Source organism: Sinohyriopsis cumingii, chromosome 2, assembly GCF_028554795.1.
Source record: "Sinohyriopsis cumingii isolate HCF-2022 chromosome 2, ASM2855479v2, whole genome shotgun sequence".
In the NCBI taxonomy this organism is placed as follows: Eukaryota; Metazoa; Mollusca; class Bivalvia; order Unionida; family Unionidae; genus Sinohyriopsis; species Sinohyriopsis cumingii.
This window is the reverse complement of record NC_142962.1, coordinates 80,692,093-80,712,747: the sequence shown is the minus strand read 5'-3', so window position 1 is coordinate 80,712,747 and position 20,655 is coordinate 80,692,093. Positions and strand designations below refer to the sequence as shown.

At 33.1% G+C, this 20,655-nt stretch overlaps 1 protein-coding gene across 3 annotated transcripts in view; it reads left to right on the top strand.

Annotated features, from left to right (window-relative positions):
- Positions 1-20,655, top strand: part of LOC149805270 (dynein regulatory complex subunit 7-like) — a 55,687-nt gene that overhangs the window by 25,223 nt on the left and 9,809 nt on the right. For 2 of the 3 annotated variants that reach the window (XM_089948980.1, XM_089948992.1), the window contains 4 exons: positions 2,556-2,684; positions 7,155-7,387; positions 10,791-11,006; positions 11,559-11,669. In XM_089948980.1, coding sequence (XP_089805106.1) covers positions 2,556-2,684; positions 7,155-7,387; positions 10,791-11,006; positions 11,559-11,669 — 689 coding nt within the window. Of the gene's footprint in view, positions 1-2,555; positions 2,685-4,886; positions 4,914-7,154; positions 7,388-10,790; positions 11,007-11,558; positions 11,670-20,655 lie in introns of all 3 variants that reach the window. The other variant, XM_089948986.1, reaches the window with a different exon arrangement.

Below are 20,655 nucleotides of genomic sequence, written 5' to 3'. Positions count from 1 at the left end.
AAATTAGCATATAATAAATTGGTTACTGCATTTGTGTGGGAAAATATGAACTCGTTTTGTCAGATGGATAAACTGCACTCCCATGTTCATGCAGTAGTTACATCCGAAAAACTCGTTCATATTTTCCCATACAAATGCAGAAACCTATAATAATTATATGCTCATTTTTTTTCTCCATTATCTTTACATTGTTAGAATCATTCAGTATTTTACGATATTGCATGCACTTCATATTGAACTCACGTGAATAAAATAACTACTTTCTATTGTAAACAAACAATGGACGCAGACATTAACACTTTCGATTTATTTTATTTGTCTGTGGATGAAGTAAACATTTTTGTCACAATGTTTCAGATTTTAAGCTAGCTATGGATGCCAGACAGGGTCCTTACAAACAAATGCAAGTGACAAGGCATAAACTGTTTTCTTTAGTTGGTAATAAGAATGTCAGAAAAATATACTTACAGTTTTACATCCTGAATTTCCTCAAAATGTACTTTCTTAGTTCTGCAAATCCAGATTACATGAGCCATGTCATGGGTTCTCAAGCTTCTTTACACATTTCGAAATTGTACTATAATTTCAACTATTCCAAGTGCAATTACATCCTCCTTACTGCTCTCAAAATGAAATAAACATTATATTCCATAGCATCTTTATGATAAGTGCAATTGAAAGACTTCATATTTTTCCCACATTATGATTTCAAACGGAACAGAAACACACTTGCAGATGTCAACACACTGCTCCATTGCTGCTGAAATCCAATGTACTTCATGTTGAATTGGCACAGATAAATCCAGTCCATAATCACGAAATTTCATAGAAATGTACCAAGATCTATTCATTCCAGATGAAATGGAAAAGTTGTTGCAATGCACATTCATTCACACTATGACTCCAAATTTAAATTTTAAGTAGACCAAAGTGCCATTTTCTTTCAAAAGTTATGTCTAGCATGTGATTAAGTTCAAATTTATCTGGACAGAGTTATGCGCGCATTAATAATGTTGTTGTTGTGTAATGATGAATCTGTGCTTGTGTATTTAGTTTGGAATATGGCATGCATTCAGTTGCTTTGTTTCTTGTAGTATATTTTTGTTTACATTATTAAACCTTAGGTAGATTATAAAAATGAGCATATAATAAAAAGGTTATTGCATTTGTATTTGAAAATATGAACTTGTATTGTTGGATGGATATACTGCACTCCCAAGGTCATGTAGTATTCCATCCATGAAACTCATTCATATTTTTCCATACAAATGCAGTAACCTATAACTATTACAAATGAATGAAAGTATGCACCAGTGATTCTCCTGGGGATAGAATGACAGCAGGTTATTGTTGACAACCAAGCCCAAAGATAATAACCCTTCTCATACTAAAATAGATTAAGCTCTAAATTCTGATGTCTAATTGACCAGTGAGCGGATCTAAGTTACTGCATCCAAAGGTTTTATAACCTTCATTCCCTGGATTTCCTAAAGATAGATACAGTAAAATGTGGATAACAAACACACACATTAAAATAAGCATAGATAAAATGTAAATGCACATAAAATTTTCTGTATTCTTGTCAAAACTCTAATGTACACACACAGACACACACACACATACAGTACTATGGAAACTTGTTTCTCTCACTCTGTCTAGAATTTAATTTCTCTGTTCCCTAGATATATACTGGCTGTACAATAAATTCAGTATTTGTGCCAATATTTCAAGAAAGATGGGCTCCCTAGGTTGAATTTATCGGGCCCTTATGACTTTTTTCTTTGGGGCCTTCCTACTGTTCTTTTATTTGCTGATTAGTTATTTCTTACTTTCAACATCAGCAAATTTTGAATATTTATTCATTTAAATTGCTACATTAATTTGAAACTACTCTTTCTCTTTGCTACTAAAGTATTTGCTTAATTTTTTATGTGTTCTTTTTAAACATAAAATGATTTACAGATACAAATTAAAATAATATAAAAAAGCCTACACTGAACTTCATCATATGTGCTTTTAAATGCTGCATGGTTGTAAAATAAATTTTATTTTTTATTTTTTTTATTTTGATCATTCTGAGGCCAATCTTTTTAGGGCTGTTCCAGTAAAATATACTTGGGGGCATGCAATTTGGAATTTTGTATTGTTTTCTTATGAATATTTTTAGTAAGAAGAGTAGCCTACCATATATTTTTAGAAAGTGCCTTTCCTGGGTACCATATCTGTTTGAATGGAACAGCCCTTGTTTGAGATCAGTGTGATGCATCACAGCCTCAATATTACTCCTGATGCTGATATGAAATGCAATGTGATAGTTATCATCATCAGTTGAATCATTTCCTGTGGCCACAAAGTACATTTATAATTGCATTCAGACGGTCAGTCATTGGCACATTTACAAGTGTATTAGCACCTATTTTGATGCATTGCCAATGTTAAATGCACCCTTTTGAAGTTTATTATGTTAAAAAGTGCAAGGGTGTAGCATAGAGGAGACACTGTAAATTGCATTAAAATGATAGATGTGGCTAATTATGCAGATATTTTAATTGCAGTGACAGCATTGATCATGGTAAGGGAATACTATGCCCACAGGGAGGACAAATTGCAAACCAAAGTTTACAACCATCGAACTGGCATAGTAGTGGAGTACTTTAATGAGGGTAGAATAAGGTGTTTAAAAGGTAGGTAAGACAGGCGCATTATTTTCACTCATACAAAGTGTGTCCAACTTTGAACAGTATTAGTTTATATATGCCATTGCATTAATATACTGTATATACTCATGTGTAAGTCAGATCTGACTGCAAACTTTAGACATAGGCAGATCTGGGTCTATGCAGTTTGTTAGGTATAATCAGCAGAACAAAGAAAACGGGTCCTGTTTTGTCGGTGTCTTATCTGGTGGTGGAACAGGGCCTGTGTTGTTTGCAGTTGGACCTGACTTGTATGTGGGTGTGTGTATGTGTGTGTATATATATATATATATATATATATATATATGGTACTATATACCAGCAGATCAGACTTTGTGTTTATCATTTTTGTCAGTGACTCAAAACAAATGATGTATCAGATGTTGTATTAGGCGATGTACACTATTGTTTTTGTGCACTTTTTTATATATTGATCACTTGATCTTCATTATAACTGCCCCTCCAACATCAAACATTATTTAATGTTTTAAGTCATAAATGTTACTAATGACTTGTAAATCTTTATTGAAATGTTCAGTGCAGCTTTTAGGTTGGTCAAGATATTTTTGAGTAAGATGTTTGAGTCAAGTTAAGCTTTATGAAGACATTAACTAGTGTATGCTAAAATTTTATGATGTTATAAACTAGTAAATGCCATAGTTTTGTGATTGCTTTATGGGGAAAGGAAAAACTGGTCATTGTACACAGGTAACCTCTACACTTAAGTTCAACTGTCAAAATTTCTTTTTAAGGAAATGTCATGCACTGAATTATTTTTGGGTGTATTTATACATAGGTAAGTGGGTAGACCAATCAATTAATGTTTTCAACACAAATAGTTGTCAGTCATATCAGATACTTAAATGACTAAATTTAAGGATGGTTACTTGTGAAATGTTGGAATAATTCACTTTCCAAACAATCAGTATACTGTTTGTGGTACTATGATATTGATGGTGTCATAATATAATGATCATGTCATAAAGCACTCACTTTTACCAATCACTGCCATCTCACTTTATCCACATGGGATCAAGTCTTGGCCTCAGTCAGTGTTGGTATGTGAGAAAGCTTGTCAATACCTTCCTGTGGGTTGGTGGTTCTTACCTGGGTTTTCCCAGGTTCTTCTTCCACCTTTTATTTCTGGCCACCATGTATAGCCTTTAGTGTGCTAAAAGATGCATTAGACTCTCAACAACATCAACAGATTACTGTGCAGGTAAATGTATTTCACAAAAGCTGACATCATTAAATCATTCAAATAGTGAATCTAAAGAAAAAATTGAAGGGAACATTACATTTCATTTCTTCTGTTCCTGACATTAATAAAAAAAAAGATTACCCACTAATTGTGAAAAACATAAAGAAGATTTGAAAAGGGAAATTCCAGTAGAGTGTGAAAAGGTAGTCAAGGAGAGAACATGAGAGCTGATGGCAGTGGTGGAATTATATGGGTTTATAAATGTATAAATTACAAACTGAGATAAAAATACAAATGGCAAGAAGACAAGATGGAAAATGACAAAATGAAGACAAAAAACAAGTTTAAACAAAAACAAGATGAAAAATCAAGAAGAGTAAATGCATTGGGTACTATGCAGGAAATAATGAGGAATGTTAAAGTTTTGGGCTAGAGAAGATTAGGTAAGTGAAAATTTTAGGGAGATTTCCATGCTGGTGAAAGATGTCACAAAGCTTGACTTTGAAAAAAGGATATAGATGTCATGCAAGGGATCCCAGGTCAACAGGGATACGTTTGATCAGGTATTGTAAAATTCTTGGGTTTGGTTGTTAAAATAGCTATTATCAAGAAGCATCAGGACCTCAAGAATAAAAAGGGAATCAAGCTGGTGGAAGATGTTACAAACTGAAAATGAAACAATTAGTAAATTAACTAACACTAGGAGATTGACAGTGCTTGGTATTTCAAGTGGGATCAATGGGATATTTAGTTATTGCAAAACTCAGAATAGGAAAAGGATGAAATATGACATATATAATGCTAATGATTAGAAAACAGTAAAGTGAAAATTATGTCCTGTCTTGGTGAAAGATATATGCTGATAAAGGAATGGATTTATAAACTTATTACCTTAATCTCACATACATTTCATCTCTGTTCAAAGGACATTTGATGCTGAGCATTCAATATAGACAGTTTTTACTCTAATAATTTTGATTCATACTTAGATGGCAAGTTCTCTTTTGGTCTAATGGGTATGTAGAGCTCATTGTTCTTTTCTCATATTAATTGTTAATTCATTTGTTTCAGTTATTTCTTGTTTCAATGTAATTTGTACCATTATTGAATGGTTCATTTTTAGTCTATTACTTTATCAGTTTTCTTGAGGAATGTTATTTAATCAGTTTTCAATTTGTTTTCACCTAAATTTATTTTTGGTAGTGTTCAAGGATAGCAGAATTATAATTTTAAAAAATTTACCTGACATAAACACTTCCTTTTTGATCATATTAACTTAAGACTTTCTGAATACAAGTTGATTTTAATTTTTTTATTTCATATTTTCATGTTACATTTTTTATTGTCAGTTAGTTGAATATTGCAGTTCTTATCCTTGTTTTAAAAGCTCTGTTGAAAAGATTAATGGACAATTTGTATGGATTAATAGATCAAGATCTGTTGTATGTTTATTCCCATTAAAAATTATTAAGTTCCATTTTGTTGCTACATGTAAGTTATTTTATTCATATGTTCTCTCATAACTAATTCATCTCACTCAATTCATTATTTTAATTTCATTTAATCATTCTTTTAATAATTCATATATTTCATTCATTCATTCATTTTTTTATCACGCTGATCAGTTTACCAGGCCAGTTGTAATTTAGATCACATATGCTTTAATCAAAATCAATTAGTTAATTCATATTATTTAGTTATGTGCCTTATTCCTTGTTGCTAAAAATAGAAAAGACAACATCAGTTTCTTGAAAAACCTGATCAGAATGAGTCTAAATTTTATTAAAAGCATCCTGGCAAAATGACCTTTCAGATTTATACATTGGAGACCAGTCTGCTATTAAATATGACCACCATTGCTAAAAACAGAAAAACATTTCAGAGACATTTTTTCCAAACTGCTGAACAAATTTGACAGAAAGCATTTTGCCATAAAGGCCTTTTAACATTTTATACAGATAATGCTGATCTGCCAGTCAAATCTGGCTGCTTTTGCTAACAGTAGAAAAAAAATTTATATTACGTTTTCTCAACAAATCAAAACTGAAATTTACCAAATTTGATATAAGCATCTGGTTTGCAGGCCTTTAAATTCTGTATATATGATGCTGATATGCCATCAAATATAGCCACCTATTCTAAATATAGACTGAGGTTTTTTTTACATGACTTAACAAAAACTGCTCAATAGAATTTCAACAAATTTTATGGCATTCTGTTTCAGCCAATTTACCATCAAATGTGGCCACTGTTACTTAAAATAGAAACCTGGAAATGACATTTTCTAAAACAGTCTCAACAGAATTTGACACAAATCATCCTTGCATGAAAGCCTTTCAATTTTGAACAATTTATTTATCACATACATTTGGTGAAACATACATCAAGTTTCTTTTCCTAGATACTGCTATCACATAAAACTGTGCCCCCCCCCCCCATTATTAAAACATTCCCCACTGTGGCAGATAACAGAGTATCAAATCTCCCTCTGTGCACAAATCCTGGAAATATCACTGTGGTTATAACGATGATAATAATTTTAATTCTATTGATGGGAGAAATATTGTGTTTGCAAAATTGTCCATGATAATGTGAGGGGGCTTGAATGTTTTTCAGGACTCAATATATTTGCAATATACAACATAATGAACATCAAGTCTCAAGCAGCATTCAGGATTTGATAAATGAATTAGAAATATTTTATCCCTGGAACAATTTAAATCAAGATTTAATAGTATACAGTTGGAAGCAAAAAAATCTTTCATGAAGCAGATTTGATTTGATTAGATTACTGCATATACTTGATCATTATTTTTTTAAAAACAAAGTTGATGACTGTATTTTGGCTGGACAAAAAGCAGATTATTCACCTAATGTCATGACTCTGACTTTCTCAGAGCGTTAAATGGGACAATGTTAAATGTTACATCAGGATGCAAGGTTATATGGTACAGGTTTTGATTTAAGGTGTTTGGACACATATATCAAATAAAACAGATATTTGATATTGAATTATGTGTAAGGTAACTTGTTAAATTTAATGTGAAATTTATGAAGCTGGAAAAAGACTTTTTTATAGCCAGAGAATTAAAGCTAATTAAGATGAAAGAGAATTGTGTGATGGACTATGCCTGACCAATCAGAAAAAGACGTTAAATTTCATCATGGTAATTCCTTTATATAAAATATTACATTTTGATTCAAGGGCTCATTTTACATTGTTGTCTAATATTTACTTTGCTTCTTTCATTTTACAGAACATCATTTCAAAGCCAGCAATCCAGGTCCAGAAAATGAGAGAACCATGCATTTCTTTGATGAGGCACGAGTGGATGGTCTTGTCAGTCGTATTGAGACACCCACAGAAATGACTGAACACTATAAAGATAGAGAAGACTTTTTGTATTATAAACATGTGGAGTTTGGAAAACGTCCTAAGAAATTTGGACCTCAGGAAGGATTTGGTTCAAGTAATCCTCGGCCAATACTGGTATGTTTGTCTTCAAAATGATCTTATTTAGGCATTCACAACTTGCCTTATCTACAAAGAGCATTGACCCAAATCTGTTGTTGTGTGATGGGGCAGCAGATTAGAGTTAACATTATTCATCTTACTTCTGATTTCAGGTAAACAGCTTAGACCCTGATTGACTGCATGTTAAAAGATTTTGGATTTACATAGTTTGCAGTTTGATTGAAATTATTCGTGATTAGTTATAGTAAAAATCAAAGTCAACACTTTATTTTCTAATGCATAGTATTTCTCCAGATTAAAACCAGGGAACCAGCTTGATAAATTGACAGAAGTATTTGGTGGGTTTATCAACAGAAAAAAAGTTAGAATTTGCCAGAAGTTTGTAAATATGGGGATAGGCTTGTCATTACGTTTGTGCTAAGAATTACATTAGACTTTGACTCTGAAGCCCAGTTCAAAGGAAATGTATATCAGGGATTATGTTACCAGGTGAAGTCACTGAAAAAATCTATAAACTTTGCCATCATCGATTAAGAAAGTGAAAATGACTGTGTCTGGGATTTTTTGTAATGCAAACTATGGTAAGTGCCATTAGTTTACTGCTTTTGAAATGTCTTCTGAACCCAGCCAAATAGTTTACAGATATGTAGCCCCAGACAAAGTGTATTGCGTAGAACTTTAGCTGGTTTTGATTTCATTTGCACCAACAAAACAAACTTTTGCACATTCACAGGCATATGGTTTAATCACTTATTGATCATGAACCCTTTTTCCAGCAAGTTATAATATGTAATTACTGCCCATTTTGTGCAAGTTTATCATTTGATTATGGAAACATACCAACTTGTGTTTTGAACCTTAAAGCATCAGTTGATAAACAACAATGTTTTAGGAATAGAATCGACTGAACCACTTTCTAAATATATTTTAACTGCCATATTTGCTTAATTTTCTTCATAAAGTCAATTTGAAACCATAAGTAAACTTGTCAAGGGATATAAATATCAGGCATCACTGTGTCTAGAATGTACCTCTCCATTAGATGGATGGCAGTTGTAATTCATTTGGCACATATATTAATGAAAACTTGCAATTCATAGAAAGAAAAGTCCAAATATTTTGTGATAGAAGATTTAGCCTAAAAATGATATTTTTTAGGTCAGCAGCATATGGAATACTGCTGTGTTGTGGAATTCAAGAAGCATTATAATTCTAAGTTGCTTTCTTATATCACTGATTTTTGTCAAAATAGGAGAAAATGAGTAAAGCATGTAACATTTAACTTATGCACAACATTATTATGAGTACATAGACAAAAATTAAAACCATAACTTTGCAATCATATCCTTGGATTGTTGCATTGAAGCTAGAAAGTATTAGTGGTTGTATTAAGAAAATACCATTTTATCTAAATAGGTGTACCAAGATAGCATGCATGGTGCATTATTCATTCTTGGTTGCATGCCAGTTCAGTTGGAAAGATGGAACTAACTCATTCATAGGGGCCCCAAGTGGCCAAGTGATCTAAAGCACTCACCGTTATGGATCACTGCCATCTCACCTCTGTTTGCATGGGTTCGAATCTTGGGTTCAGCCTATGTGGGCATGTGAGAAAGCTTGCCAGTAGTTTCTCGTGGGTCAGTGGTTCTTTCTGGGGTTTTCCCGAGTTCTTCCTCAACCAATAATACTGGCCACCATGTGTAGCCTGTCTTGTGCTGAAAAGGTTGTTAAAATGCACAACAACAACTCATTCATATATCAATATTAATGCTTCAGTTAATCATCAATGAATGGCTAAGGCCATGCTTTGTTTGCAACACCAAAAATTAAGTGTCATTTAATTTTGAAAAGCAAACTAAATATGTTGTTGTAAAGTGCAGGTTACACAAGTGTAACGTCAGTGATACCTGTAGTTTGAATGGATGAACACTAAGGTGTGAAGGTGTCTGTACATGTGCTGTCACGTACATTTATTATCTGGGTTTGTTTGAAAAGTTCTTGAAAACCATTTCTAGTGAAGATTTGGAAACTAATAAAGAAAATTACATTTCATTTTTAAGGGGCAGCTGATTAAGTGTTTTTACCTATTTGTTATTAAAAGTACTGTAATCTAGGTTCTCCTATCAGTTAAAATTAATTACAGTATACAGTTTTAGCTGTGCTATTTTTAAGTCCTATGACCAGAATACCATGCATAGTATCTCCTATCTCAAGTATGAATTCACTGCAGTATGGCAATGATATATTCATATCGAAAAAAAATGTGTTTATGATAGAGATCATGTGTCAGCAACCTATAGCACACATGCAAACACTGTCACGACAGACTCTTTGAAATGGCATATGGTATGAGTTTTAGTTTTGTAGTGTATGTACTAACAACAGTAATCAAGTTAAAGTGATGAATATGACTTGCCATGTAGCACTGTACAATTTGGTGGACCTGGCACAGCAGTACTAAAAGGTTGCTGATGCCAGATATACATACAACAGAGAATTTTCTACTTAAGGATAAAGTACTGCTTTAAAACTGAGTTAAATTTAAATAAGAAATATGGCAGAGTTCAAATAAGAGAACTAAACACTTCTTCCTATTCTGCCCATAAGAAGTCACTTTCTACCCAAATTGAAGTCTTGCTTGCCCACCTGTATATAATACAACCACATTTATCTATACCTTGTTCATCTGGAATGTTGATTCATCTGAACCACATGTAAGTCCCTGAATGTGCATATCTGGTGCAACTTATGTTTTGTGCAACAGTATCAGTCATCACCATTTACAGCGTCATTGTAGAGTATTCTAAATGCTTGGCTGAATTGTTATTATTTGCAGTTATAAAATTTAGCTTGCATTTTGTTTTTTTATGTTTTTATCTGCTAGTTCAAAATATACTAAACTGAGAAGAACCAAAGAATAAGTAGCAATGATATGGTAACTGGTTATGTGTGGAAAATATGCATACACTCTTATCAAACATTTTGTGTCACTTGAGGAATTTTTGGATAAAGGAAGTTTTGCTGTGAATTTTATATTGGATTGTTTCTTCCTGAAAAATCATAAAGAATACTAATGACTCCAAAACTTGTAATGGATGAAATAGTTTAGATAAAATAAACATGGATAACTCAGTTTGTGAAAAGTTTCCCCTTTTGATTGTTAAAACAGAATTAAGAACTGGGTAGGATATTTAATTGTAAGTGATGTATTTTTTATGTATGCATTCTTTATAATTGCAAAAACTTCTACCACTAATAGAATCTTGTATATTTTTCTAATTTGTGTTCCAGTAGCATTGACAGATTGCACAAGAACTGATGAAACAGATACATGTATGTCGATAAATCTGAACATGCCATGTAAATATAAAATAAAAATTTCTTGTAATTTTAATAGTTGAAACCTTTTTCTTTTCAGAAAATGATTCAGAAGTTCCATCGGAACAGATCAAAACTAGCAAATGAGGACATTGCTGAGTTGGTGTTCTTGTGCTCTGAGGACAAGATACAGATAACATACCATACAGAGGATAAACGGATAGCCTCATCTACACGTGAATATATCAAGCCTCATAACTGGGATGAAAAAGGGGCCACACTTACTTTCTCTGGTGATATGCACCAAACATTCCAGGTAATAATGTTGATTAATTACAGTTTACTGATCTCACAATCATAATATAAAATGAGGGTCAAAGAATAGGCTTATTTCCAAATGGCTGTAGATTAATTACAAGAATGATCAGAGAAAATTGACGGTTAAAATCATTATTGTTTTATAAATATAAACAGATGATAGTGTTGGAGAAGAACATATTTTTTTTCTTTATCTGATGGGTTTCATCCAAATGTCTGTATAATTAATAGTCACTGCAGCATTAAAAATCAATGATGAGAGAAAATTGAATCTTATAAACAATATAATTTAAATAAAACATAAATATTACAGATGACAGTTTTGGAGAAGAACATATTTATTTTCTTTACCTGATTGGTATCTTCTGAACCACCATACCATTACTAGTCATTACAATAAATTAGTGGTCCTATCTTTAGCATCAGAATCAAATATCATAGACTTAAGATGACCAAAAAATGTAAAGCATAAACTTACAATTGATAAAATTTGCTTGTTTTGTTGTAATAGAGTCATTATAACAAGACTAGATCTTGTTTGCCATTTAAGGTGGACCCAACATCCCAGCAAAATAAGCAGGTGGAATTGTATCAGATGCTTCTGGAACTTCTGAAGGCAGAAGACAAGTGTCGTGAGCAAGTCCGTGAGTCTGAAATGGAGGTATTGAGCTCAGATCATTGTGTTGTAATAAGATGCCATGTGATCCATTACTAATGATAACATCAACTATCGTAGCATTTTCTATGAAACTGGAGTTTTTCTTTTAAAAGTATGGTAGAGAGCAATTTTTTGTTTAGAGAGTCTGTATAAGTATAAAAAAAATGAATAATAATGGTGAAATTATGACAGTTCGAATAGCTTTCAAAGGTCGTAAGAGGTTATCATAATTACTTTCCATGATATCACTGTCATAACATTTTAAATATTTTTCATGGCACATCAGGTCCTCATAATTACTTCACTTGATATTCCTGTCATATAACAAGTCCTCATATTTACTTTGCTTGATATACTTTTTTTGCCATGCTTTTTTCACCCGCTTATAATAACATTTGTGGAAGAAATTAATTGTAAGAGATCTTAAATGACTTAAAGAGCTAGAGTGTGTGAAAATAGCATGATTGCTTTAAGAGTGTAACCAGTAAAAAAGATATAGTACTTGTGATATCTCAGTGTGAGGAAGAATCCCAGAATTTTGGACCATCTCACAATCTCATTCATCAAATTTAATTTCTTGTTGAATAATTTTTCTTCTTTATGATTCTTTGAACTTAAAGATCAAATCTTGCAAGTATTTTCATAATAAGTTGCTTGTTTGAATAAAGATATAAATGGGATATAAAAGGATCATTCAGTAATGAGTGTGCTGATATTCTATACAAAAATTAGCCTCAAAAACAGTTTAGGGCTGTTTGAGTAAAATATATATATCCCCCCCACCCCGGGGACGGCACTTCAAAAAAACTTCTGTAGGAGGTTGTGTTTTAAACTATTTTAATTCAGACAGTGGAAGGTTGGTTAGGAAAATCACTTTTGTTGTGGGTTGTGTTAACAAAATGAGAAATAACTGGTGGGGTTGTAAGAAGAAAAAAACACGAATATATATTTAAAATCACATCTAACCCCCTCCTAGCGGTCTAACGTGAATAAAACTTTGGGTCAGAAAATGATGCCAGTACATGCGAGTACACATAATTTGTATGAATTCGCATACCTTTAAAGCAGTGATACGCGTTCAGCAAATTACATCAGTGTTGCGGATATAAAAAATATCCTTTGCGCAGTATGTAATTTTTATTAAACTTTTAACTTTAAAAGTGCATTTCGCAACATAATTCGTTCTGCCGCAGCTGTCTCACAAAGCTTGATGCGATATCCAGATATCTGGATACTTTGGTTCGACATGAATGGCTGTTAAACTAAATTTGATTAGTTCATTGGGCCCTGGAACAAGCATTTTATGGTAGTTTTAGCCTTACTTTCATAATGGAAGTTTTACAAATGCGTGTTTCGAATAAGGGCCACACAGGAAACCAAAATGGCTGAATCACAACACGGTTTGTCTTCAGACGACGTTTTCAGTCGGCAAATACTGGCTGATGATAGCTATGATGACAATGAATTTCATGTATATTGGTCTCTTGGACATTGGGAAAATGTCACTGGAAATACCAGTGTGTGATTTTGAGCCCAAAATTGATGCTGAGTGTGAGTCCGATGCACGTGTTGGATGGACAATATGCCGGTTACATTTATTCAAGATACCTATGTCTGAACAAGCAGACTATGGGAATGTTGGACTTAAAACCCTAATACAGCATTATGGAAGAGAAAATCTGGCATAAGAGGCAGCAAAGCACTGATTCAAGGAAGTGAATCTTTGGCAGAGTTCCTGTTAGTGAAAACTGACAGAGGTCTTGGAAATGCTTATAGTCACGCGTATTTAGACACCAATTTTTATTTTATTTAGGTGGGCGGTAAAATTCAGACTTGCCAGTCCTGCTTCAGTCACCTGCATAGTGGGAAAATGTGTTGATCAGTTAGCTGTGCTGATATTTACAATGACAGAATCTAGTGGCTGAAAGCCCCCCTCAAGTCGTCACCGTTATAAGAGTACATCAGAAGAACATGCTGCAATAGCTGAGCAGCAAGATCAAAGGTTTTGACTGGCAGCTGGGTGGGAAAATCTACTGATATTTACAATGCTTGAATTCAGAGGCAAAAAGACCCAGAAATGTACATGTTGTCATTTATAACAGTACATCAAATAAACAACTTTAGCTTTCATTATTGAGTTCATTTCCGAGTGTAACGGAATAAGCAGTGCACGAGACTTCGGAATCATGACATGTTGAGACTTCGACTTGAATGAGTATTTTTGGGTTCACTGGCAAACTGACGAAGATTGTAATGAGATTCAGGAGAGTGCTAAAGTTGCTAGAACTGATAGTTTGGAAGTAACAGTATCCAAGTGTAAGAAAGTGTGTGATGCCTAGCTTAGTGCTTTGAATAAGACTTTCCTTGGATCGAAAAAATTCAGACTCACTCTGATGGACAAACAAGAGCTATGTCAGTGTTATAAAGAATGTAGAAATTAAACTCTATGGCAACCAATAGTTCTTATAATTTTCTGGGAGGGGACTGCAACTTTTGCTGGTGGGACTCATATTTTTACCAAACTGGGAGCCATGGACTCTTAGTTTTAAAATCCTAATGAGACCTCTGGTTCAAAACTTTTCTTTTTGGAACAGAGATATCCAAGAGAGAATACCCATGGGGCCATACCTGTGAGATGTTGAAAATTGCACAACCATAAAGAACAGTAACTTGTTCAAGCTAGTTATGCATATGCGTTTCAGACAGCAGGCAATGAAAGGAGTTCACAGCACATAATAATATTCGTACACAGAGGAGGAGGATCATATTAAATTCAGAAACAATTAACAGATTAATGCTCATAGGGAACATCAGAGAATCCCCATACAACATAATTAAGTGTGTGTAGATCTCCAGTTGGCAGAACCTCTATGGCAACAAAAGAATAAAGAGACAAACTTTTATATCATGCATATGTATGACCAAATGAAGTACATGCTCTCTATGTGCAAAAATTAAATGACATTAAACATAAGAGACTGACTGATCTGTGTAAACTCAAAGCAAGATGGATAAAATTTGTCCTATTTGTGTTCGGTTCTTCCTATGTATATTTTGATCATGGTGGTATTTTCTGCAGACCTTTTGGCACTTGGTTCCAAGCCATCATTTGGTATATGTATTACAAATTGGATAACTAAAAAAAGTTTTTATTATCTAGTACACTGCATTTTTAAGCAGTGTCATTAACTAATGATGAAATTGATGAAAAAATACTTGATGTCATTCTGATATATGGATTCTTTACTACACTACTAATCTGTTTAATATCCTGATTCTTTTTGTTACCATCTCTTTTAGTCTTACTGGTACCAGTGTTTTTAATAAAATTGTAACTTCTATTTTCTTGTACCAGTGCTTTTAATAAAATTGTAACTTCTATTTTCTTGCAATCTAAATATTTGTAATGATGTGTGATTGTCAAAAGGTCAGATGTGCTTAGTGTTGTAAAATCTAAAACTATTAATTAGCAAGGGACTAAAGTAAAAAGTGGGCAGAAATTATTGCCATATTACAGTACTGTTAGAAACAATGGAAAGTTGTACAAGATGTATTTTGCACAAAGTTGTAGAACTAGCGCATATATTGTCACCACATATTCTACTTAAATAATAATATAATTATTTCTGTATATTCCTATCAGTATTTTCCCAGTGGTAGTAATTTTCTGATCTGATGTTCGTTTCTTGCGCAATTTTTACACATCAAGAATTCTCACAGTATCATTAAAAAAAAATGTAATCTGCACCAAATTGAGTTGTTTGAGAAGACATTAATTTTTTTAGCACAAAAATCATTGAAGCTACGAGTTCTTGCATTATAGTCTCACATTAAATAACATTTGAAGTAGCCATGATAGTAGTTTAGGATGCAACTGTACTAATTTCACCTTTGGTATATCCAAATCTTGAATGTGATGGAGGAACATAGCTCCAAAATAAACACATCAGTTTTAGAACCTGTTCATTGACTATGAATCAAGTATCCGAGACCAACTGAATTGTTAGAAATTTTTAATTCTTTTGACAACATCGTAACTAGCTGTCAGATATGGAGTAAGCCCATGGTCTTTCTGCCATCCCAACCAAGACCCCACCACAACCACGTGACCATGCCCAATGACATCACAGTAATAATCGCTATACAAATAGAGATGACATCTCTTTGAGAATTTTGATTTCAGTAGAGCCTTAACAGAGTGGAACAGTAAGAAAGAGCGACAGATATTTAAGTGTTAGGGAGATATTTAACAATAGCTATTCTTCCCGCCATCACTTCCTCATTGGAGATCACACACACACAAAACTTAGAGTAAATCCTGAAATCCTGGCAGCATCCCTGCAGGGGAGATAACTTAAATATTCACTTTTATTGGTCTGGTTATCCCATGGTATTTCTGTTACTTGAACATTATCTTACAGTGTGTCCAGTCAGCATGGTTGAAAAGGCTTACAGCCATTGAGAGTTGTTTAAGGATTCACATTACTACGAGAACCATACTATAAATCAGTGAAGATAAAATAGATATATATGGGTTTGACTGTCCCTGATTGGTTGATAATGAAAGTAAGATTTGAGTAAAAAACAGTCTTTTGAGAGCTTGTCCTACTTGTAACTGAAAAAAGTGAGGGACATTGTTTTATTAACATAATTTCTGTCCCTTTACAGACCTGAGTTTGGACGACTCATTACTGAAATCAGCAGCTGACTCTTTGGTGCAGTATTGAAAGCACACATTTTGAATTTGTATAGATCCAGAAAATGGTGCGGCTGTTATGGTTTTCTTTTCACAAAAGCTGTCGTCATAGATGTGTCTATACTGATACAAATTTGATCATGAGCACTCAGAATTTTAAGTTACTGAATTTTAATATCATGGTGTTTGCACAGGTTTACAGTGGGAACTGAATTAGTACAGAGAGTCCTGAACTCTTGAGTTTTGTGCAGAAATATGGAATCCAAGCAGAATACATCCAGAAATGTAGAGGTTTTCAATCTTGGATTTAGTCTCCCCATTGCATTTCACACTGACATGCATATTCACAGAACATTTGTATAGTAGTAGGAAAAGTAAGTGAGAAATTTAGATACATATCATAAACAAGACAAACAGTATGTGGGGGGACAAGATCATAAGAACAGGCTGGAATGAAGAAGTATAATAAAAACATTGATAAGTAGAACTGTGACTCTTTTTTGATGTATGCAACATTATTTTCTCAGCTTCAGTAAGACATTTCATCAAAAGGAAGACGATAAAGGGTGCACAGTTAACTAAACCAATATGAATTTAGCTACTTAAAAGACGTATCAAATCGATTTTAACCTTCTGGTCTGTTTCTGTCCATTCTGGTGATATGTCCACTGAATCAGTATGGTTGGAAAAATATTTGGCAAATTTAAAAATTTAAAAACCTTTTGGCAGATTATGATTATACACAACTTCTGCCTGAGAGATGTGAATTTTATTTCTTGGTTTGTTGATTGTGGTTGTTGCTCATTTCAAATGCATCATTGAAAAACATTGATGCATTCTTATACTTTGTTACAAATATTTATTACAGATGCATATCTCCAGATATTGGTGAATATAGCTTGAATAAGTTAAAACAGTTCTAGTTGGAACAATGAACATTGTGAGAAAATTTAAGTGAGCTAAAATGTAAACTTTTCGGCAGTGTGTGATGAAGGATTGCTCAAGACTTTTCCATCTCATATGCTCACCATGAAAAATCCACTTGTACCAACTGATGATGCTTTTTAGGTACCTGTCAAAAAGGCATAATTGACGATAATCAAAGGTCTACAAAAATTACTCGAGTCAAAAGTTATAAACTCATACAGCTGTGGCAAAAATGATTGACTAGTACCTTTGCTGCTGTTGCCACAGTTGATTAGTTGGTTGATTTAGTTTGGTTTGATTTGTTTTTTTAAATATTTTTAAACAAAATATTAGGTGGAGGAAGAACCCCGAAAGACCACCAACCTGAATTGGTTGATCTGTGACAAACTCACTCTGTGAGATGTGCAAGTGATGTAAAAGCAAGCACCTTAGTACACTTGGGCACATGGAGCCTCTGTTGATTTGACGTTTATCTCCAACAGCCAAAGTCATTTAGACATGAGATCTCGGGTTTCGGTAGATCATTATGGCCTTTACACCATTTTCAGATGAAGAGAATCTATATAAAGCAGCAGTTTTACTGCTGAAGAATATCCAAGTCCTTTTGAGACACCAAACACCACTTATGTAGAACCACTGACCTTCCACAAGTAACTGGCAACATTCTCATTTACACATTGGAGGCAAATAATCACATGACAAGCATCTTGTACCACTACTTAGGAAGCCTCTCAGATCTGTATCACAAGACAAGCATCTTATATTACTCTGCCATGAAAGCCCCTCAGGCCATAGGTATAAGTCTCATATAAAAGACTAGAAGTGGGAGATATAACCTGTGACAACTGGATTGAAAGCGCAGAATGTTACTGCTAGGCAATCAGTGATGATGATGATGTTGACAATACAGTTAACTGCAATGACATTGATTGGATGAGTAATATGGGAAAAATGATTCCTTGACTTTCATCCGTTTTTTAAAATCTAACTTATGATATAAAAATGTTTGACTTGCTATATTTTTTTATAACTTTATATTAGTCTTGCAACAAGGCATAAAAATAAGACATCGGTAACTGAAAAAGATGTTCCTACAAGAAATGATGTAGTGTAAAACTAGACAGAAATAATGCAACATCACTTCCACAGGCATCAATGGGTTTTTTCTTCTGACAAATCATGTATTATAAGTTTACCGAAACATTCATTGAAAAAAGTAATAACAAGGAATCATAGCATCTGACCACACATTTAAAACAATACAAGATTTAACTATTATTCTAATCAAAAGCAGCATGCCTGAGAACAAAGAAAAATAGCAAGACATAGTGATCACTTTAGTAAACACACAGCTTAGTAAGGATACAAATTCATGATTTCTGTATTAGAAATCCCTATTATAAAATCTATATTCATGGATGTTAAATTAGTAGGTATTAAGGGACTGATCAATGACATCTACAAATAATAAGCCACCATGAAAATTTGTGATTTCACAGTATCAGAGACATACTTGGCTGACAGACAAACAAACAAAAGGACAAAAGATTGATTATAATGAATGAATAAAAATAAAAATATTAAGCAGATTATATGATCTATAAGAATTCAGTAGATTACCTCCAGCCAGCTGTCATTTAAATTGCTTCTGTCCCCAACCCAATATTAAAATCGCTTCTACCACCCACTAACCCATAGCCAGAAATTATGTTTAAAAAATATGCTTCTGTAGGGGGTAGTGTTTTTTTATTAAAACATATCTGACGGTGGATCATAATTGTTTTTAATTGCTTCTGTTGTGGGTTGGTTGAATTTGAAAGTGCATTCCTGGGGGAGGGGTATATGTTTTACTGTAACAGCCCATATATATATTTTTGGAACAATATCATGTAGATAAATCTAAAAGAATTTATTCAAAATCTCATATAATATTTTATCAGATCTCGGTCTGAAAATTTCACAGTTATGAAAATATACAAGATAAATAATATTTCTGTAGCATTATAAAAGATTGCAGAAATGTTTTCCAGTCAATAATAATACTCTGGAAAGTTCACCCTAAAGATGATGGACATCAGTTTCCAGGTGATACAAGTCTGGCCTGATCTGAAATCTCTGTGGTACTATGTGCAATACAGTGAAAATAAAGTAGTTTTGCCTCAGCATCAGTGTACCACATGGCTAAGTCAGACACACAATTAATAGCACTGGCTTGAGATTTGTTGGTAATTTGTTGGAATTTTGAGTTGCATTTTTTTTAACCTAAATTTTGTTTGCCACCAGTATTGCTTATGATTGATACTGCATTGGAAATAGATTGATCTTATACCTGGTTCAACCATATTGTCATATATTGTTTACATTTTCAACTATAAGAACAGGAAAGTTGGGAAAAGGCATAATATTCAAACGAATGAAACTAGTGTGTAAACAAATACCTCTCAAGACTGACAACCAAGGGGATGAAGTAAAAGTTTAAGTTTTTAAGATTTTTTTTTGTTTTACTGAGGTTGTCAGAGTTTATCTAAAATGAGACAAAATCATTTATATCCCATTAGTTATAATGTATTGTGCCTTCTTCATGTTTTGTTATTATATTGACATTTATGGTGTAAGTTTTTACACCAAGTTTGTTTCAGCACAATGTATAAGTACTTTATGTAAATTTCCATGATTTGATTAAATGTTATTACAGGTTTCTTACGGTCATTGAAGGTCTTTGACAGTTTGGGGAAAATGAGGTAGCATTTTCAAGGCCTTGAAAGTTTGGGAAAATTGATCAGATTACCCTGAGGTCTTTAAAAGTCTTTGAAAATTGAAATAAACCTAAACATTTTAATTTCTGTTAAGAGAACAATTTATTTTGTATTAAATCTGATGCATAAGTATAATATTTCTGAAATAACAATGAATGTTAACCTATCTTCCAGATCATTATAAAGCAATTTTAGGAAATTAATTAATGTTTGAACTTCATCATTAAGTAACAATGTAATATTTTGCCTTCATTGTTTTCACATATAACATAACTTGTATACAAAATGTTAGCAAAAATAGGTCTTGGAAATCTATGTTTGTGGTCTTTGAAAGTTTGGGAAAAGTATTTGAATTTATCATTCAGAATTCCGTATGAACCCTGTATCAGCCAATAAATATAAAAAAACATTGTTGCAGAACAGTTCTTCTTATGGTCTTTGTAGGCACTAATGTCAAAGATCTGGGCGCTAGCCTTGTGTTAAGTTTAAAAGTCAGTTATTTGAGGATCATTTAGGTGTATGGTATTTGACATAGTTGATTGCCAAATAAAAACATACTCTCTTTCAATTTGCACAACTGCTGGCCTTATAGTACTTACAGCTAACCTTA